General features: G+C 43.6%; 2 protein-coding genes across 2 annotated transcripts; one reads left to right on the forward strand and one right to left on the reverse strand.

The window, feature by feature from the left end:
• Positions 1-9,588: 9,588 nt before the first annotated feature.
• Positions 9,589-20,451, forward strand: LOC134666595 (uncharacterized). The gene is made up of 9 exons (XM_063523809.1): positions 9,589-9,778; positions 9,849-10,330; positions 10,523-10,585; positions 11,216-11,341; positions 12,242-12,341; positions 12,793-12,909; positions 13,354-13,503; positions 18,677-18,792; positions 19,237-20,451. The coding sequence occupies exons 1-9, from the start codon at positions 9,695-9,697 to the stop codon at positions 20,351-20,353; spliced, it is 2,355 nt and encodes a 784-aa protein (XP_063379879.1). The 5' UTR covers positions 9,589-9,694; the 3' UTR covers positions 20,354-20,451.
• Positions 20,399-22,362, reverse strand: LOC134666615 (nitric oxide synthase-interacting protein homolog). The gene is made up of 2 exons (XM_063523834.1): positions 21,597-22,362; positions 20,399-21,055 (listed from the first exon to the last, which is right to left on the reverse strand). The coding sequence occupies exons 1-2, from the start codon at positions 22,286-22,288 to the stop codon at positions 20,869-20,871; spliced, it is 879 nt and encodes a 292-aa protein (XP_063379904.1). The 5' UTR covers positions 22,289-22,362; the 3' UTR covers positions 20,399-20,868.
• Positions 22,363-22,555: the final 193 nt, after the last annotated feature.

Raw genomic sequence — 22,555 nt, forward strand, 5'->3', positions numbered from 1 at the left:
TCAGCTTACGAAATAAATAGAAGTCCAACCGCAGCGCTAGATGGAGAAGCACCAGCAACGATATGGTTTGGTAATAACAATCTAACAAAACTTAGGGTCTTTGGCAGCCAAGCATGGGCTGTAACACTACCCAGACCAGCAAAGATAGAACCAAGAGCTAAGAAATATATAATGGTTGGATACAGTGGCTCGGGATACAGACTGTATGATCCTAAAGAAAATAAAGTAATAATATCCACAGATGTTAAGTTCAATGAAAACGAAACTACATTTAATAAAGAGAAAAGACAAGATAATCAGCGTAATTTTATACCATACGTGAATGATGATGATGATGAAGAAAATGAAATCGAAATAAATAATGACAATATAATAGTCAATAATGGAGTAGACGAACCAATAGACGAGCCAATAGATGAAGATATGGAAATTGAAACAAATATCGAAAATACAACAATATATGAATCATATAATATGATACTGCAGAAGATAATATAAAAATTTTACCTTCCAATAAAATTATTATTATGTTTCCTATCCACATCGGATATCTTCATTGAGAGAGTAACGCGATCGTTGACCAATGATGCCGCTAGCGTCTATGTAGTCGCTCCGCCCCACGCCGTGACGTAGTTCCGCTTCCACTTCCTGCGAACCGTTGCTCGCTTCCCGCCACTCGCCACCGCCATGTCATTGTTGAGGAGAAGTACCGTCGGCATAAAAGTAGCCTAGTAGCCTGCCAGGAAGGCATTACTCAGATATCCGATGTGGATAGGAAACATAATAATAATTTTATTGGAAGGTAAAATTTTTATATTATGTGTTCCGTACTCCACATCGGATATCTTCATTGAGACCTGTTTATTATCTCCTGGTGGCGAGTTAGCGGGCGCGCAAGCGATAGGGCTACACCTACTGTCATAGAACTCAGAGAACGAATAAATATGTATACACCATATTGCAACCCATGAAATCACAGTGACTCGTTATAATGTGAATTACAGGAAATTGAGAATTGAAATTGTAATCTCAGGTTCGAATCTGACGTTAAACTGGTTTAAGAGAATTCTCATTCGAAATCGCATCCGATCCGCAGAATCTCGGCGAGTCATGTTCCCAATTAACATAAGCGAAAATATCGCTAAGTGAATAGCTTTCCAGCCAATTTAGTTATTAAGTACATCGTGGATCAAAAGCAATCGTAGGCGAGGCCGGCTTGGATGAGACTGTGGCTGAAAGAAATAAGCGAAGTGTCCCCTAACATTTTGTGTAATTCTCGCAAGGTGACGTACCCAGACTACCTACTTATACTGGGTCTATACTTTATTCCGGAGCTTCTAAGAGTCCAGTCGGTAAGACACGTTATCTGGTTTAGAGCCGAATTTCGGACACAAAATAATAGCGTTAAAGTTATCTAATGTAATTGCCCGGGCTACAGTGTAGTAGAGTAAGGTCATTGACCCTGCTGCCTGATGCTAACAGCAAAAGTGCGGCAGCTATTCTATCGTACTTCTTCTAACGTACCTAACGTTGTAGGGCTATTTAAATTAGGGCAAGTAGATGTCTCGCGTCCCAAGCTGGTGCTTTGGGAGGCGCTGGTCTCGCTATTAATGGCGTTGGAAGAAGGCATAGTGTCCGATAGTGGTTCATACACAGCACTTGTGAGAGGCTTATGAACGAGTATCGTTCTGAAAGCTAACATGGATAATAGAAATACACGTCTGAGATAGCTCGCTACTTCACTGGATAGAGGTACCTGGCAGTTGATCTTATTTTTGATGCACCATAAAGACCGTTTCTACATTGTGGCCGTACATGCAGCCTAGACAAGGGGACGATCTAGGGGCTCCCGTTACTGTTTTCTATACAAACGCAGTACCGGAATCGGGAATATCCAGTTCTTCCATATTAGTGAGACAGTGACAGTTGCGTTTCGTTCGCTACGTAGCGTTAGACCTTGGCATGTTATATGCATGCGCCAGTCACGCCAGTAGCGGACGTCACTCCTGATCCCGCCAGCTCGGTGTTGGAGCGTCCTATCTGACAGGAGCTACGCCTCATTCTTAAGGTCGTTGACTCGTAAGGGAGGGCGGTCTGACGTTGTGTTCACTAGGACCGCCAGTAAATTGCAAGCTTACCACAGCTGCTTTAAGACTCCTTATCACGCCGTCGCAGTACACAGACTAGGCTGGGAGGTGGAGACATCCATGCCAAGTCTCACAGGCAGCTGTCAAAGGTCGTGGTAGCAGTTCAATGAGTCTGTTAAGAAATACCGTGGCACAGTGCGAGGGCTCTCGAAAGCGGAGGCCGGCCAACAAGGCGCCTGTCAGGTGAAGACAGTCTCGGCGGCTGTTGGGCGCAGCTGCCACTCGGGCGCGCAGTGACTTCTTGATAAACCGTTGCCCTCGGGGGTTGTACCGACCTGGCAAGTAGCAAGCAACCAGCGCGACCTGTAGACGATCTGCTGGCATCAGCAGTTTTTGCGACAGCCGTAGTAACGGAAGGGATGTAGTGTCGCCGTCGTTTTATGTATACTGTACCGGTGCGGTTGTATGTTTACACTTCTGTCGTCAGCGCTGCAGATGCGGCCCGTTAACGGTTACTCTTCGCTGAAAGGGCCTTACCTCGTACATTGTCTACCAATATTGGAGATTGTAACGGACTGCTTGCATAAGATGAGGAAGAAAGTGGTGCGAGGCTTTCGGCAGCTCCGTGTTGCTGGGGACTGCGAAGGCTTCACCTTCCTCCATGAACTAAAGTTTGTGAATTTGAGACTGAACAGAAGGCATTGAGTCTCATTTCTGCGAGAAACTCTGCAGCAAGGCAGGCCTGTATGTCGCGAAAAAGAAAACTTTCAATCGGTGTGTTGTGCCGCGTGTCCCACGTGATGTCTAGGAACGTGATGGTCTAATTCGCTTTATCCGAAGAGACACCCTATATCGAGTTAGTATAGGGCATCGAGTTAGTAGCATGCTTTTAAGGAAATCGAACTGATGAAATCAAGTCTAAAATCGATTTTGGCGCTTTGCGTAACAAAACTGTTTCGATAAAGTCGAATACAGACAGATGGAAACTGCTGGAGTCCTCCTGGCCCCTTTCTCTTAGCACCGGAAACTCAAGCTTGTTCAGGCGCAGCGGGTTTATTTGTCCCATTTTGTTTATTATGGCTTTTCGCACGAGTTCGTCTTTGTAAGACGGAACTTAAGCTGGAGAGCGCGAGCAAGCAGAGATAATTATGTGAAGTCTGCAGACCTTTTCGATGCCTTTCACCTCGGTTTCGAGCGGTCGCACAGGGCCTTGTCGCTAGCTGTTCTCCGGTTGGACCACTCCATGGCCTCGAGAAGTCGTAGGAGCTTCGAAGCGACACAGCGAAGTCGATCAGCACCTTTATGAAGCCCGGGAACACGACGTATTTTCCTCTGAGTATCGACATATCTTACCGCTTTCAACTCCGGGCAGTCGAGCCGCGCTAGGACGGGGCTCTTTACGACCTTGTCTGCCGTCGCCGGAGGATTCTTTAACCGAAACCAAGAGCTTAGCGGTCTGTTCGTGCTGTACCATACCATACCTATACCTGCACCATAGCTATAGGCGCCTGCGTACCTCAATGGAACCATGTGGACAGGACAAAACTGATACTGTGGCGCCCAGCGAGCAAGGGACGACATCGTCGTAGTTGCAGCATCGGTGGACAGCATCGGCGTGATTGTGGTAACCGCCGCCGCTCGGGAGGCGCCGGTGCGTGAAGCTAGGGGCGCCATCGTGGCGGCCGGCTCGGGGGGGGGGGGGGCACCGGTGCCTGAGGCCGGGCGGCTCATGGCGGCCGCCACTGGTTCGGGAAGCGCTGGTGCGTGAGGCGAGGACCCATAGTGGCGGCCCGCTCTAGAGGCGTTGTCGCGTGAGGCGGGCGGCTCCATCGTGGCGGCCGCCGCCACCGGCTCGGGAGGCGCCGGTGCGTGCGGCGAGAGGCGCCATCGTGGCGGCCAGCTCGGGAGGCACCGGTGCATGAGGCGGTCGCCGTCTGGCTGGCTGGTCTGGGAGGCACTGCTGTGAGGCGAGAGGCGCCATCGTGGCGGCCAGCTCGAGAGGCGCCAGTGCGCAGGTGGTGGTGCCATCGTGGCGGGCGGCATCATCGTGGCGGGCAGCGCCATTGTGGCAGCCGCCGCCGCCGCGTCGATGCGTAATGCGAGAGGCGCCATCGTGGCGGCCAGCTCGGGGGGCAGGCGGTGTCATCGAGCGGGCGGCGCCATCATGGCGGCCACCGTCGCCAGGCTCAGGTGCGAGAGGCGCCGTCGTGGCGGCCAGCTCGACAGGCGCCGGTGCGCGTGACGGACGTTACCGGCACGGGAGGCGCCGATGGCTAGGCTCGTAGTTGCACGCATCATCACGGCGACGCTGTTGCCCTCGGCGGTGCCATCGTGGTGGCCACCACCGGCGCGTAGGTCACCAGCGACGTCATGACGGCCGGCAACCAACGCGGCGATCGTCGCTGTACTCGTAGCATTTCCACTGCTTACACGTAACTTACCTTCCTTCCGCTCGAGCAGTCGGGACGCAGAAGCGGTCCGCCTTCACCTTGGCGCGATCCATCCGCGATGCGCCCGCAGCTGCAGGAGCGGGCGTGTGACGTCTCGCAGAGCCACGCGGATCTCTCGGAGTCCCGCTGGACTGGAAGCGTCCGCACCGCAACTGCAGCAATAGGAGCGGGCGTGTAACGTCTCGCGGAGTCCCGCGGACTGGAGGCGTCCGCACCGTGACTGCAGCAACAGGAGCGGGCGTGTGACGTCTCTCGGAGTCCCGCGGACTGGAGGCGTCCGCACCGCGACTGCAGCAACAGGAGCGGGCGTGTGACGCCTCTCGGAGTCCCGCGGACTGGAGGCGTCCGCACCGCGACTGCAGCAACAGGAGCGGGCGTGTGACGTCTCTCGGAGTCCCGCGGACTGGAGGCGTCCGCACCGCGACTGCAGCAACAGGAGCGGGCGTGTGACGTCTCTCGGAGTCCCGCGGACTGGAGGCGTCCGCACCGCGACTGCAGCAACAGGAGCGGGCGTGTGACGTCTCTCGGAGTCCCGCGGACTGGAGGCGTCCGCACCGCGACTGCAGCAACAGGAGCGGGCGTCCGCACCGCGACTGCAGCAACAGGAGCGGGCGTGTGACGTCTCTCGGAGTCCCGCGGACTGGAGGCGTCCGCACCGCGACTGCAGCAACAGGAGCGGGCGTGTGACGTCTCTCGGAGTCCCGCGGACTGGAGGCGTCCGCACCGCGACTGCAGCAACAGGAGCGGGCGTGTGACGTCTCTCCGAGTCCTGCGGACTGGAGGCGTCCACCGTGGCCCGCAGCGTCGCGGTGTCTCGGAGTCACCTTGGACGACAGCAGAAGACGCGGCGCGCGGGCGCCGGGCCCGCGCCCCCGCACACGCCCCCGCGCCGGGGGACGGGGCGCCCCGGTCGCGCCGCAACTAACAACACGAGGTACTCCCAGGCTACTGCCTGAGAACCCTCCTTTAGTGAAGAATATCTTAAACTGGCTCACCGGATGGTTCGAGACAATCCAAACCTCCTTATCAGCGAAGCGCGGCGCCCGAAAGCAGCGCGCGCAGGCCGTCTGCCGCCGCGCCGCCCGGGCGCCGCCCCCGCCGCCGCAGGCACGATGACCGCACGTTCCCTCTCCGATGCGGAGCGACTTGTTACCACTTGTTAACAACAAAAACCACTGACGCACTTCCTACTTCGATCTCGAAAATGCGAGTTAACGGTAACGATTTTAGCAGCATGGAATGTGAAAATTAAATTTAGCAAGAAAAAAGTGGGTAGAATCGAAAAGCACCGTTCGATGACTTCGATCGCGAGACCGCCAAAAGACTAATAGTGGCGATCTCTGCCATATCTCACTATTTAATCGGCCGAGCTTTGGATCGGAAATGTTAAAGCACCATGCTGCAAAAATATACGCAAAAAATATTTGCGGACCATCGGTCAAGACGGTCGACGAAACAATGACATGGCGGTGGCGAGTGGCGGGAAGCGAGCAACGGTTCGCAGGAAGTGGAAGCGGAACTACGTCACGGCGTGGGGCGGAGCGACTACATAGACGCTAGCGGCATCATTGGTCAACGATCGCGTTACTCTCTCAATGAAGATATCCGATGTGGAGTACGGAACACATAATAATAATGAAAGCAATACGGATATAGAAATAGAAAATAATAATATATCAGATATGAGCGTGCAAGAACAGACGAGATCAGGAAGAAAGATTAACAAACCAAGTCATCTCAATGACTACGAGACTTACATGGCGTACTGTCTCACAAGTAATGAAGAAGATCCACTGAAATACGAACAAGCAATTAAAGATAAAGAATGGAAAGAAGCTATCGAAAAAGAAATAAATTCATTAAAAAAGTTGAATACTTGGGAAGAAGTAGAAGCTAAAGGCAAAAAAGCGATAGATACGAAATGGGTCTTTAGGACCAAAGATAGCGGTTTAAAGAAAGCTAGACTAGTAGCAAAAGGATTCCAGCAGAAAGACAGCTATTTCGGGAACAATTATTCACCAGTAGCAAGGATGAATACAATCAGGATGTTTTTAGTAAACGCCGTACAAAATGATTATAAAATATGTCAAATGGACATACCAACAGCTTTCCTGAATGGAGTGTTGGAAAATGAAGTGTACATAAAAGTACCCGAAGGTGTTAAAGCTGGCAAAAACAAAGTACTAAAATTAAAAAGAAGTCTATATGGATTAAAAGAAAGCCCAAAATGCTGGAACGAAAGACTGAATAATTTTATTACAAATGATATAGGACTAAAGCGGTCCCAACATGATTTTTGCCTGTACTACAACAACAAAGTTTGGATGTTAGTATTTGTTGACGACATATTAATAACAGGAGAAGAGGAAGAGATAAAGAGAGTAAAGATGGAATTGTTTAAAGAATTCCAGGCCAAAGATTTAGGCGCTATCAATACATTCCTTGGCATAGAAATAACAAGATCAGATGAAGGAATGAAGCTTACCCAGAGCAAACAAGTACAAAAGATACTTGATAAATTTAAGATGACAGAATGTAATGGTGTTAAAACACCGATGGAAAAAGATTGCCAAATTAAAACGACCAAAGATGTCAATAATGTGATAGATGTTCCCTATAGAGAGATAATAGGAAGCCTTATGTTTTTGGCAACAGTAACTAGACCAGACATCAGTTATGCTGTGTCATACTTAAGTCAATTTCTGGACAAACCAGATATACAATGTTGGAAGCAAGCAAAGAGAATCCTGAGATACTTAAAAGAAACAGCAGATTACGGGCTGAATTACACGAAGAACAATAATAATATTGAAGCATATTCAGATGCCGACTGGGCAGGCCAGAAAAATGATAGGAAAAGTACAAGTGGAAGTGTAATAATGTATAACGGTAATGTTATTGGATGGCACTCGAGAAAACAACACTGTGTCTCCTTGTCAACGGCTGAGGCAAAGTACGTCGCGCTGGCCACCACATGTACAGAGGTAGTAAATATAAAAGGATTAGCGAAGGATTTCGGTAAGTGCTTAACCCCTACCATTTACGTAGACAACATGGGAGCCATCGCCATGTCAAATAGCTACGAAAACAGCAAACGTGCAAAGCACATTGACATCAAATACCATTTCGTCAAAGACTTAGTGAAGAACAAAACCATAACAGTGTATCACGTAGACTCATACAATAATGCTGCTGATATGTTTACAAAAATACTGTCTGCAGAGAAATTTGCTCACAATAGAGACTTACTAAGCATTTCTTAGTTTTCTATTTTCAGTGTTTCTGTAAAGCGAGAGTGTTGTGTGTTGTGTTAATGATAAACACTATTATTTAAGTTTTCGTAACTAAGAACTGTTACTTTTAGTTTTACTTATATACGATTATATATGTTTTTAACCTTTGCCACATTTATAATCGAGGAGGAGTGTTAAAGTAGTATTTTGTGTTGGCAATACTTTATTGTCTTTATCCTATTCTATATTTGATTTCTATCTGAAAGAATAAACTAACATGTCATTACGCTAATTTTATTTTCAATAATATTAATAAATTCAATCTTCCATAATATCCTATCTCAAAACAAAGTCCACATATCCACAAACACACACAAAACGTTACAATGATTATGTTTAGGTCAGAAAACCGCCTATAGAAGCCTAAAGGCGGGATTCTACCAGAGTGCGGTACAAGCATAATATTCAGTTCAATAATGATTGTGCCGCACTTTGGTGGAATCCCACCTTAATACTGGTAATTTTATTATTTTACTAATTTTGTTCGTGACGCACGTCTCTACGGCTATAACCGCAAAAATCGAAGTTCGCAAATTGCGGGCATTTTTCTCTGTCACTCTAATTAAGTAATTACGCCTTCATTGGAGTAAAAGAGAAAGATCCCCACAATTTGCGAAATTCTGTTTTCGCGGTAGCCCCTCTGAGGGGCTACCAAACTATGATGGTCAAGCAAATCTTTTCAGTAGAAAAAGGCGCGAAATTCAAATTTTCTATGAGACGCTATCCCTTCGCGCCTACATTTTTCAAAGGAGAATGGGCAATTTGTCCCATGGATGTATACTAATGAGACATATCTCGTTTGAAAGGGCTTACACATAGCATTAATTTATTGTATGACACCAACTTTGGATGTCGTGCAGGGACTGAGCTATTTAAAAAAAAGTGTGACGCATATAAACTCGTTTTTTACAGTATACTTGTTATGTAGCTAGTTGCCGCCTTTTTCTACTGACAAGATCTGCTTGACCAAGTATACCAATGGTACCGAAATGATTGTTGTTGTGGTAAAATTATTACCAATTTAATATAATGTATTTCGGTAAACTAGTGAATAAATTCAGGCGTTACTTTGCGGAAATCCATATTAAGAGCCCTTCAACGTGCACACTAGCGCCACAGCTAAATAATCGTGATTATTTAAATTTAACGAAAGATATTGAAAAAAGGGGGCCGCTACGTACTGTATTGTGTATTTACGTACCTTTTGAATACATCAAACTAGTTTTTATGTTGCTGGTTTCGTCGATCTAGGAACTTAAAACAAAAACGTTTTAACTTTGCACGCATAGATTGACAAATCCAGCAACATAAAAACTAGTTTGATGTATTCAAAAGGTACTTAAATACACAATACAGTACGTAGCGGCCCCCTTTTTTCAATATCCTTCGTTAAATTTAAATAATCACGATTATTTAGCTGTGGCGCTAGTGTGCACGTTGAAGGGCTCTTAATTAAAACCAAAATATAGTCTATTTACTTTACTCTTTGGATTAAAAGTGATAACACACTATCGCACCGCACCGCGACTCTGATGCGTCGCACCCATAAGTGAGAGCGAGAAAGATATATCTGTTTCTTGCTCTCACTTATGGGCGCGAAGCACCAAGGTCGCGGTGTGGTGCGATAGTGTGTTATGGTCTTAAATAATTGAAGAATAGCGCTAATTTCGATCATCCCGTCTAGACTGGCCTTAAAATAATTTCGATTTCTGAACGAAGCTTTTGTGTCACCATCAATGTCAATGTATATGTGTCATTTTACGCGCAAGGGAGGCGGGTTGTGGGTTGAGAGCATTATTTACTTTTAGTTAATTTTACGTATTAGATTTATAATTAAACTAGCACAATTTAGTATTAAATAAACATGAACGGGACACCGGACAACATCATAGTGAATTCTTGTGAACTAACACCGATATATTTGATACAGGATTCGGGCGTCGCTCAGGTATTTGTTATCTCTATTGTCCTGCAATTTTTTTTGGAGGCATTTGTAATGAATTAAATTAAATTTTCAGGCTACGTCTTATGTTTTGACGCCGGCTAACCAAATTGAACAAAAACCAGTGAGTAACCTCAAAAGGTTTTACGAGAGCAGCGGGAATTTGGAGAAGAGTGTTCTTTTGAATAGCCCCGAGCCGCCAGCGGCGAAGGCTAGAATTTTGAAGAAAGCTGATTCTGGTCAGATTGGTAATAATTTAAAATTAGCCAGTTTTCTTGTGCCCAAGACAAGTGCTCACAATGTTCAGACGAAGCCAGTGCACACAGTAAACACGGTGACCACTGTGAACACAATAAACACAGTTAACACTGTGAACAATATTGTGTTCAAGCCGGCGACAGCTACTGTAGCTGCAGCAAGCCAAAATGTTCCCCTCACCAAGACACATGCAGTACCCAAACTCGACATGGACAGGAAGATTGTGAAGTTGAAGCCCTCCGACACAGCTTCAAGACATTTCCGTGGTAGATCTGTGCCAAAGATAAAACCCAAAGAAGTGTAAGTGTCATTTAATTTAGAAAATTATTGCTTTATTTGTAGTTTATATCAGAAACAAATGTAAGTTCATTGATAACACCTCCTGATTTAGCTACGCTATAAGCTGATAGGTATTGTAGCCTGGTATTGTAGTGTAAATATCATCAGATTTTTTTTTGTTGTAACAATTATATGTGTATTTTTCATTCACAGGACACCAGAACCACCAAAATATACATCGGTGCAGTTACTCAAGCTAGGAGAGACATACCATAGGTTTGTTTTTATTTATTTAAACCAATCTTTACATTGTTTATTATTTATTTATTTATTGTTATAAGGATAATGCAGCAAAATCTGTCTATGAGGCTTGAATTGTGGATTTTATTTAACCTTTTAACACATTCATTGCCAGTAAGTGCTACGGGTTATGCTTGTAGCGCATATAGCATATAGCGCCACATCTTCGCCATAAGGAGCACGAGCTTAGGAGGTACAGAATACCTGACAGTCAGGTTCTTGATGTTGCATGTGTTAAACACCATATAATTTTTCGCAGAGTATGCTTGTGTTGTTACGATGTTTTGTCTTATCAAGTCTTATATGTCTCACATATAAGTCTATGGTGCTAAAATCACAAGCGGCAGTTAAAATGTTAATCTAGGTTGTTAAAGGGTTAGAAAGTTTAGATCTTTAGATCCATTGATCAAAAAATACAGATAATGGAAGCTAATTAACCCTTTATAAGGCATAAGGGTGTCAGGAATTATGCAAAATTGAACTCTATCACTTTGAAATAAAGTTCAAAATCAGGTGGGAAATATATTCCCTCTGCCTTATAAAGGCTTAACATATATTTATATATTTTATTACTTTTTCTAACCAATTGTGTGAATGCATTTCCAGTCTCAATGTCCTAAGTGATGACCAGGTGAAAATGGTGAACCAAGCTTTGAACATAATCAAGGATCCAGAAAAGATCCCTCCGGAGCCTGCATATGATCCTGTCACCAATACACGTTTCATATACAAGTAAGAAATATTTGGTAATCCAAGTCTCATAGACACCTGAATGAGTGTTTTCATTAGATGTCTCCGAACAGTCCAAGATCCTGCCAATCCAGCCTGTTAAAAGTTTTCCATACAATCCGGTTAAAAAGGCCGCTTTGCAGCCGAACATGCATAAATAAAAACAATTTGATTACAAACTTATTTAGTTTCACCTGCCATCTGTCATTCACGTAAATCTCAGGACTGGCCTTACGGGCAATAAGAATGGTGCATGAATGGGCCGGTACAGCGGTGTGACACCGCTAGAACGCGATTGGTTGATGAGTTCCTATTACACGCGCCATTGATCGCAACTAGTTGCGTTAGACTGCACGATTAGCTCCAACTCGTGAGTGGCACCGCTGAACTAGTACTATTCATAGTGCCCGCAAGGCCCGTCCTGAGATATACGTAAATGATATCTGAAATCCAATCTTACAAGTAAAATTAAACCCAGTTCCCATTATTGCTAAAACTTTGCATACTTATGTAAGTTAAGAGGCAAATATTATGGTACCAGCACGCTGATCTGATGATGGAGTTGAAAGAAAAGTAAATCAATGATAAAATCTTGCATTAAAAATGAAATTCTTGACAAAAAACTTATAAATCAATCCATAAAAATATCACACACACACATCACATATCAATTCGAATGACTTAAGGTCGGTTGCACCAAACTGTCTGTCACCGATTTAGCGTTCGCTAAATTTGATTGTATGGAAAGTTTCATAGTTCTCTGCTGCTTGACATTGATCAGTCTGTTAATTGTGGTTGGTGCAACTGGCCCTTAATATCTTGGCGCAGTCTATTATTTTGATGATTGGCCTCCTGTAAAAGGGTTCCGAAAAGACATTGTATGTAAGTTCCGTTATCTGGCAGGGTGGTGTCCCCGAAGGATCTGAAGGTGGTGGGGCGCAATAAGGTCGCGCTGAAGGAACCGCGACGTGTCGCCGCCTCGCTCGACGCGCGCCCGGTGGGGGTGAGTTCATCTTAGCTTGGCCTAACTATACTACAGAGAATATCTTTAGGTATTTAAATAAAAGTAAACAAAATCTACCCTCAAATGGCTCCTCAAACCAGTTGAGGGTAGATGAAAACATTACCTGATCAAATACCTACATGGTTAAAGTTAGGCCGTTCAGTTACAGATCCAGGCGGTTTTGTATTTGGTTGGTTAACCAATAAATGTCAGAACTACCCGAAAATGTACAAATTGATTGTTTACTTTTATTTAAATACCTATTATACAGACTATAGAGTCAAAATTAATGTAAATTGAACAGGGCTGTAGCATCAGTCTGCGACCAAGAGCATTTCACGGTTGATAAACGTCAATAAAAATAAATATACGTAAATGTGTGTTACTAAAAATAAATATATATAAATAGTCATACATTTGGTTAGTCATTGTTTGGTGGTCGGTGTCACAGACGGTGATAACCCGCAGCGGGCGGAAAGTGCGGCTGCCGCGGCAGGTGGTCGAGGAGGAGCCCCACAAGCCCCGCCGGAGACCCGGCACCGTGGTCACCTGCGCCCAGTGTTCCACTGTAAGTCATCTATCTATCTATTAAGCCCTTTTATTCTGAGTTAGAGTATGTCTCTTAGCTCAGTGTACCTCTTGGCTCTTTCCATTGGGGTCTGTCATGGACCACTTTTCGCCAGTTCTGGCCTGCTGTGAGTTTGAGTCATCCACCCATCTTGTTCGAGGTCTCCACTAGCTGAAAGTCATCCTGACGCTGTCGACCGATTAGTTTTCCGAGGAATTGGAAACATACGTGAAAAAAAATCCTTGAGAATTTCCTTCAATATTAATTTAGAAGTTGGTTTCTTTTTTTTTATTAAACTAATTAAACATTAGATTTGGGTGACGTCGTAACGGCATGGCTCCGTAGCGTTGTCTGACTCGGCGTAGGATCTGGATTTTTTATATCAAAAATACTCTAAATTGTAATAACTAATAACAAAAATAATACTAAGGTTGAACGTTCCAGGACTTTGGCAGCCTGTACCAACTGCAGAAGCACTACGAGAGCCAGCCCACGCACGCGCCGTCCAAGACGCACTGGAGCCTGTTCCACTGCCTGCTCGCCATCGTGGCCGGCTCGCCCGCCGAGACCCGGGCGAAGCTGTTCATACAACAGGTATACCTTCCTGCCTGTACCAACTGCAGAAGCACTACGAGAGCCAGCCCACGCACGCGCCGTCCAAGACGCACTGGAGCCTGTTCCACTGCCTGCTCGCCATCGTGGCCGGCTCACCCGCCGACACCCGGGCGAAGCTGTTCATACAACAGGTAAACTTTTCTGAGACTAAAGGCCTATGCACACCGGCTGCGTGACGTGCACGTGCGCGTGCGGCGTTGTAGTATACAGAGCCTTATAAGAGACGGCACACCGCTTGCGTGACGTGTGCGTGTGTGGCTTCAACATTTTAGCGCACGTCACGCACACGCAAGCCGGTGTGCAGTTGTTCACAGGCCTTAAATGTACATTACAATGTACCTACATAATCGTGCAATCTAATTTTAACCTTTCATGGACCAAATAATAAGCATTTCTTTTGTTTCATTACTTTTTAAAACAAACGAAATTTTTCCAATTTACTTATAGAATACGGTTCAAATTAAAATGCGTTGCTTTATACGTTGGGTTTTACGAGGATACTATGGGAGCCAACACACACACGCCGGTCGAGACGCACTATCTGTTCTACTGCCTGCTGACTATCGTAGTCGGCTTACACATCGTGGCGAGGGCGAAGCTGTGTATGACATTACCTATAGTCCGGGAGCCGGCTGCATGAAACAAACCTCATCAAAAAATAGAATATACCTACCCTGTAGAGGTACCTGACATTTAGTAGATTCCAACGCACTTGGTCGGCCTAGGCTTAACCTGGCAGATTTTGTACAAATGGCAAAAACGTTGGACAAAAATTCATCAAAAAAAACCTCATCGAAAAATAGAATGAAACTTGTATGGTAGGATACCTGACCTTGAGGACAGTAAAAAAAAAGTGGTCGGCCTCACCTTAGCCTGGCAGTTTTCGCAGTCCGACCAGATTTATTGGGTCACGTGAGAGCTACAATTTACCTCATCGAAAAATAGAATGAAACAAACGGATTATAATAGCTAAAATAAGCCTGTCGACGTATGTCTTGGTCGGCCTCACCTTAACCTGGCAGTTTTTGCAGTCCGACCAGATTTATAAAAAAATCATCAAAATTTTTTTATCGAAAAATCGTATGAAACTTGTATGGTACGATAGCTGCCTTTGAGAACAGTAAAAAAAAAAGTGGTCGGCCAAATCCTGTGTTGGCAGGTTCCTGTGTCCGACCAATTTTGTGGTTCCACGTAAGAGCTACAATTTACCTCATCGAAAAATAGAATGAAACAAACGGATTATAATAGCTAAAATAAGCCTGTTGACGTATGTCTTGGTCGGCCTCACCTTAACCTGGCAGTTTTTGCAGTCCGGCCAAATTTATAAAAAAATCATCAAAAAATTTTATCGAAAAATCGTGTGAAACTTGTATGGTACGATAGCTGCCTTTGAGGACAGTAATAAAAAAGTGGTTGGCCAAATCCTGTGATGGCAGGTTCCTGTGTCCGACCAATTTTGTGGTACCACGTGAGAGCTACAATTTACCTCATCGAAAAATAGAATGAAACAAACGGATTATAATACCTAAAATAAACCTGTTGACGTATGGCTTGGTCGGCCTCACCGTAGCCTGGCAGTTTTTGCAGTCCGACCAAATTTGTGATATCACGTGACAGCTAGAATAGGACCACACATGCTGTATTCCATACGCATCATGACTTTGTGTACCTATCTGATGGGCGGGCGTATATGAAACGCCTTCTTGTACGTGCAGGTGATCCAGGTATACACCAAAGCTTAGTTTTCAATCGAACACTTGTAATATAAGAGGAAAAACTGCACGTGATCCTTCCAAAATTTAAATAAATGGTAAAATGTTCCTCCACGATGTTCTCAACGGGCATCTAGACTGCGTTGGATTGCTGTCACAGTTAGGGCTCCGCGCTCCCACGCGCCGAACTCGTCACACCACACTATTCCATATTCCCTGTCATCGTACCAATTATGGCCAAAATTCTATTCTATTAAATTCTGAGTAGAATCGCACGTACCTATAATAAATCGTTCCAAAACATTGACCCTTTCTTCTCCTCCAGACGTGTTTTCAAATCACAAATTGCAAAGCAACTTTCCTGGTAGTCACGCACTATCACATCCACTTACACACATACACCCACCCACCCACACACACACACACACACACACACGAACACATAAATTCCAATAAATGCATACAAACTAATAGATTCGCTCGTTTATGTAGGTACTGTATGTATTTTTATTTTACTATTTTTTATTTATTGTTTACGCAAAATTAGAGCTATACCTACTATTTTAGGATTTTTTTTCCAGTTTACAGTTATTATTAATTTTTTCTCTTTTTCCTTGTACCTTAAAGACTTACAAATTAAGTTATATTTACGATTCTTGTACAGCACAAGTTACAAGTCTACCCACAGATGATTTTTTATTATGTATAAATTACAGGAAGTTCTGTTATTGGCTATGCTATAAGTTCTCATGTTTTTTTGTATATTATTTAATGTAAACGCTGTTGAATTTCTCAATAAATATAAATAAATAAAAATACACAAGATAACCTCACATATATTAAGTGATTATCTTATTGTTATTTCTTCGACTCGCAAAGGCGTTATGTGTCCTTCAAACCATTTGATCTTATACATTTCATCTCTTAATGTCCAGCCACAATGTGTTGCATCAAATTTGATGCAAGTGGATTCTGCCGCACACTGCCACATTGAATTTATGAAAGGCGCCCGTAACAAGCCATACGTCAACAGGGTTATTTTAGCTATTATAATCCGTTTGTTTCATTCTATTTTTCGATGTGGTAAATTGTAACTCTCACGTGGTACCACAAAATTGGTCGGAGACAGGAACCTGCCAACACAGGATTTGGCCGATCATTTTTTTTACTGTCCTCAAAGGCAGCTATCGTACCATACAAGTTTCATACGATTTTTCGATATACATTTTTTGATGATTTTTTCATAAATTTGGTCGGACTGCAAAAACTGCCAGGTTAAGGTAATGCCGACCAAGACATACGTCAACAGGCTTATTTTAGCTATTATAATCCGTTTGTTTCATTCTATTTTTCGATGAGGTAAATTGTAACTCTCACGTGGTACCACAAAATTGGTTGGACAGAGGAACCTGCCAACACAGGATTTGGCCGACCACTTTTTTTTTACTGTCCTCAAAGGCAGCTATCGTACCATACAAGTTTCATACGATTTTTCGATAAAAAAAATTTGATGATTTTTTTATAAATTTGGTCGGACTGCAAAAACTGCCAGGCTAAGGTGAGGCCGACCCCTTTTTTTTTACTGTCCTCAAAGGCAGCTATCGTACCATACAAGTTTCATACGATTTTTCGATATAAATTTTTTGATGATTTTTTCATAAATTTGGTCGGACTGCAAAAACTACCAGGTTAAGGTAAGGCCGACCAAGACATACGTCAACAGGCTTATTTTAGCTATTATAATCCGTTTGTTTCATTCTATTTTTCGATGAGGTAAATTGTAGCTCTCACGTGGTACCACAAAATTGGTTGGACAGAGGAACCTGCCAACACAGGATTTGGCCGACCATTTTTTTTTACTGTCCTCAAAGGCAGCTATCGTACCATACAAGTTTCATACGATTTTTCGATAAAAATTTTTTGAATTTTTTTTTATATATTTGGTCGGACCGCAAAAACTGCCAGGTTAAGGTGAGGCCGACCAAGACATACGTCAACAGGCTTATTTTAGCTATTATAATCCGTTTGTTTCATTCTATTTTTCGATGAGGTAAATTTTAGCTCTTACGTGGTACCACAAAATTGGTCGGACACAGGAACCTGCCAACACAGGATTTGGCCGACCACTTTTTTTTTACTGTCCTCAATGGCAGCTATCGTACCATACAAGTTTCATACGATTTTTGGATAAAAAATTTTTGATGATTTTTTTATAAATCTGGTCGGACTGCAAAAACTGCCAGGTTAAGGTGAGGCCGACCAAGACATACGTCAACAGGCTTATTTAAGCTATTATAATCCGTTTGTTTCATTCTATTTTTCGATGAGGTAAATTGTAGCTCTCACGTGGTACCACAAAATTGGTCGGACACAGGAACCTGCAAACACAGGATTTGGCAGACCATTTTTTTTTTACTGTCCTCAAAGGCAGCTATCGTACCATACAAGTTTCATACGATTTATCGATAAAAAATTTTTGATGATTTTTTTATAAATCTGGTCGGACTGCAAAAACTGCCAGGTTAAGGTGAGGCCGACCAAGACATACGTCAACAGGCTTATTTTAGCTATTATAATCCGTTTGTTACATTCTATTTTTCGATGAGGTAAATTGTAGCTCTTACGTGACCCAATAAATCTGGTCGGACTGCAAAAACTGCCAGGCTAAGGTGAGGCCGACCACTTTTTTTTTACTGTCCTCAAGGTCAGGTATCCTACCATACAAGTTTCATTCTATTTTTCGATGAGGTTTTTTTTGATGAATTTTTGTCCAACGTTTTTGCCATTTGTACAAAATCTGCCAGGTTAAGCCTAGGCCGACCAAGTGCGTTGGAATCTACTAAATGTCAGGTACCTCTACAGGGTAGGTATATTCTATTTTTTGATGAGGTTTGTTTCATGCAGCCGGCTCCCGGACTACTATCATTCTGTCACGTAGACAAATACGACCATCGCATCCGTATAAATCGATTTATTTATGAATTCAAAATACCTAGTAGTTTGTGTTACAAGACATCAAAATAATATATATTTCCGCCAAGGGCGTATATTGAATCCTGAATGAAGCGATGGATTCTACAATAAAGTAGAATCCTGAACTTAATGAGGGATTCAAGTGTTAACGCCTAAGACGAAATAATTTTGATACCGTGTGGCACATACTGATTTTCACATAAACTATGAGGAAATTGTTATGCTCCAAAATATGTATTATTTGACCAAAAAATAAAATGCAAGAAAGAAAAAATCGTGTCCTAGACCTAGAACAGAAAAGTACAACTTTGATCCCTCCTACCGGAAAAAGGTACCCTTTTTCGAATAGGTGATGTGAAAATGTATTATTGTAGGTAAGCCTCAACTCAAGGACTCTTTCACGAGTCAATACAAAATGTACAATGACATAATAGTGACACTGACATGAAAATATGAAATATTTCCAGCTGGAGCTGCTGGTGCGGAAGCTGAAGGCGCTGCTGCCCTGCCTGCTCGCGGGCGCCGCGGCGGCGGGGGGAGGGGCGGCCGCGCAGCCCGCCGACATCGGCGACGACGTCGGCAGGTGAGCCCAACATTAAATACATATGTGTAAAGTTTTCGTCCTCTACATTTGACACACTCACAGGCTGGACTCTACGCTCTTCGATCCATTATTACTACTCTTCATTTACAATAAAAGTAAAAATATTCACAACTTTTTTTTTTCAGTGTATATGTCGCAGGCAAATTGTAAGAATCCGCCGTTTACAAACGGCGTCGTCAATTTACAAACGGTTTCACCCTCGGTATCACCATCAGACACCTATCACGTTTACGTTGACACTATTGAGTGCACTAACAATTTGCCTACGGCATTTTACAAACGGCGTCATTGTTCTACAAACGTAAGACCGTTTGTAAATTGACGACGCTGTTTGATTCGTAAACGGCGGATTCTTACAAAATATCTGCAACATATGGATAATACCTACTGCGAAATGTACACTGATACCTAAACATGTTTCAGATTTTTCGGCTTGAGTTCCGGCAAGTACCACCTGGACATGGAGGCATTAAGCTGCGTCAAGGACAAGGAGGGCCACTGCAAGCACCAGCCGGCGCCGGCGCAGGCCTCGGCCTCGGAGCCGGGCGGCGCCGGCCCCGGCCTCGCCGACGGCGGCCCCGGCCTCGCGGACGGCGGCAAGCCCTCGCAGCGCTGGCGCCACCAGCACCGTGACGACTGCGCGCGCGTGCACACGGCGCACGCCTGGCCCGCCGTCGGCAGCAAGCTGCAGGACATCAAGCAGAAGACTCACAAAAACCACGTCAAGAAAATGAGGCTCGCTCCCGATAGCGAAATAATCGAGCTCAACCGGGAGGACCTGATCGGCCTCGGTGCGAACGGCCGAGAGGTCCCGGCTCCGCAAAAGATGATCTCTCTTTTAAAAAATGATACGGAACCCGAAACTAAACTCGATAAATCCCAATCGTTGGATGAAATCAAGAAACCCAAAGGTCGCGTGCAGTTCCATAGTGCGCATTTCGATATCCGCTCGTCCCCTATAAAACCGTCCACCTCCACAATTTTTAGGACGTTCCAAATAAATCCGGATAAAATGGAGAAATTTAACGTGCAAATCATAAGGCCTTTGGAGTTAGACCAGAAACCTAATGAACTTATAAAGGAGACACCGACGACCTCAGATTGTACAAAGTTAGACAGTATATTTAGAGATGAAATAGAAATGTCGTGTAAAGATGTAATAAATAATGAACTTAACAATGGACTTAATTTCAATAGTAGCAAGGATTGGGCTATATCGTCGGCGAATGACGACCAGTCGCACGAGAGCTTTATAAAATCGAATGCAGTGATTGAACCGTCGCTAATACACGTGAAAGATGACGCGATGGGTAGTCTACCTGACGGTTCTCTGACTTATAGTGATATCAACCAGAATGCTGACATGCCAGTATTGACCGACGAACATGACACTCAGGACAGCCGCCTAAATTTGAGTCAGAATCAATCAGTATTGAACTTTCTAGAAACCTTAGGTAATGAACTAACATATCCTGAACCTGAAATTAGAAATGCAGCAGTGGATTTCCAGTTAGACTTATTTTCTTTTAATAATACATAACACTAGGTCTTAAGTATAGGTATATTTAAATTAAGGACACTTGACTGATAAATAAGCAATGTTTATTTACAATAAAATAATTCTAGTAGAATTTCTTACACATTCGTTTCATTGTAATTTTTTTTTGTTGGTCACCCTGAAATTGATGTGGCAAGAATGGTAACATAGGCTATTTAGCCTCTGAACACACAAATCATACCTAATTATGCAATGAAGATGAGTTTATAATGTTTAATTACATTAGTCTGATGCTGAGACATCCCTGACAATAGCGTCACATACTGTTGTTGTTGAGTACAATACTATTAGCTTAGAACCATTGCATACAAATTCCTATGCAGGCGAGGAGGTACCTTTTCTTTGTAGCTGACTGTACATATACTTTGCAGCAACCTATACCCCGTTTATTCAAACTAAAACTTGTAATATCCTTAAGTAAGGATTTTTTATGAACAGCATAAAACATTAAAAAATAACATATCAACTATAACCTAGTAACTACATCAACCACTAGTTCAGGCCTGCAAAACAGGCCTCTCATTCTTGCCCTCCAAGTTCTGGTTGGTCAGGGCGTAGCCAGTGCCACCCCGCTGCAAGGGGATGATGTCTTTTTCCTTCAATTTGTCTCCAGTGAGGGGGTGCACCCAGTCTTTCTTTATCAGGTTTTCAACACACTCCATTGTCACTACATGACCTGTTGTTCTGGAAATTCGATAATAGTTAAATTTATGTTACTTGTATATAATAGCGCAAGCGGCAAGATATTAAGGGCAGTAAATTTTGACAAAAAATTCACTGAAGATAATAAGAAATAACAATATGATGGGTGCTGAGAAAGGGGCGGCTATAGGGCTTGGGGCCTAGGGCGACATAGACTACAAATCCGACACTGGTCATACAATCAAAGCTCTCATTTTATTACAACATTTTTCAATAACAAAGGATTTGACATGAATGTTCAAGTAACATATATCTATGTTTGGCAAAGTTACTCTTGCTAGAAATTAGATTGAATAGAAGTTTTACATATAAAACTAGTCTATGTGTTTATTAACTAGCATCTGGATTATTACTATATTTATGCTAGGTTGAATTTGAAGCAGATGCCAGATGTTTATGACGTAAAAATAACAAAATAAGAAGAGCCCACTTTACACATGGTCTATTCTGGCCTACCTCCAAGCGAAGCGAGTGTGACAGTCTTCTTACAATACTTACTTAAAGATAATGTTCTGAGATTTACCTGATGACTGCACATGGAATAGCATTACTCAGGATATCATGTGTCACAGGGCACATGTATCTATTTTCTTTTGCAATCAATGACTTCTTATCGTCCGGGTCTGGTACCAATGTCCACTTAACTTCAATCAGGTCTTTCATTTTCAAGGGTTTTCCACTGATTGGGCAGTACACTGTTGGGTCTGGCTTCTCGACTTTAGAAATCTTAGCATCTGGCAACATTGCTGGTACCCAGAAACTAGGTAAATGCTTGTCTTTTCCATTAGCCAGATTTGAGACAGAATTAGATGATGAGGGCCCACTTTCGAAGTTCTTAGATGTAGAGCTGGATATATTCTTTTCCCTGTTCATGAATTTGATAAGATTTGCCTCTTTTTCAGCCGCTGCAAGCTCATTTTTTTCGTTCTCGTCTTTTTTTAATTGCTTTTCGTAGCGTTTCAGCTTACGGGTGTATTCGGTCTTTTTAGAAATCACGTATTCTAGGATAGCTTCCTTGTCGAAAAGATAGCCTTCCTTGGTGACGACGGGGTTCCTGCAAGGCTGCAAAGTCAGGCTGCAGTCGTCGAAGTTCTTAACAGAGTCCTTGCCTACGCGTTCGCTTTGGGTTCCATAACCGGATGCTGCTGCGTCTTTTTTCTTCTCGTGATAAGTGTAAACTGCCCCGGCAGTACAGTTTCTAGCGTGTCTCGTCATTATTTAGCAACAATAACCCATAAATATCAAAACCAAATAAACAAGCTATTGCTAGAAAAAAAAAAAACACACGGTTTGGGTTGGATTGGTTCTTCACATTGACAGTGACATGACTGGGCCCAACGTTTTCTGTTCTCTTTCACGGCGCAGCAACTAGTATCATTTCTCTCTCCTCGCTCTTTTAAAAATGCCGTTTGTCAAAAAAGGACAACCATACTGTTGACAAGATGGACTTCAAATCAAGTGTTACCTTTTTTGATGCGCCCA

Source organism: Cydia fagiglandana, chromosome 8 (assembly GCF_963556715.1).
Source record: "Cydia fagiglandana chromosome 8, ilCydFagi1.1, whole genome shotgun sequence".
NCBI classification, from domain to species: domain Eukaryota; kingdom Metazoa; phylum Arthropoda; class Insecta; order Lepidoptera; family Tortricidae; genus Cydia; species Cydia fagiglandana.

Bases quoted from the DNA above. Each gene is read 5' to 3' on its own strand.
- LOC134666615 (XM_063523834.1), bottom strand. From the start codon at position 22,288: ATGACGAGACACGCTAGAAACTGTACTGCCGGGGCAGTTTACACTTAT. The intron at 21,056-21,596 runs GTAAATCTCAGA...TCGAATTTCCAG, and splicing joins ATTCCATGTGCAGTCATCAG to AACAACAGGTCATGTAGTGA.
- LOC134666595 (XM_063523809.1), top strand. From the start codon at position 9,695: ATGAACGGGACACCGGACAACATCATAGTGAATTCTTGTGAACTAACA. The intron at 9,779-9,848 runs GTATTTGTTATC...TTAAATTTTCAG, and splicing joins AGGATTCGGGCGTCGCTCAG to GCTACGTCTTATGTTTTGAC. The intron at 10,586-11,215 runs GTTTGTTTTTAT...ATGCATTTCCAG, and splicing joins CTAGGAGAGACATACCATAG to TCTCAATGTCCTAAGTGATG.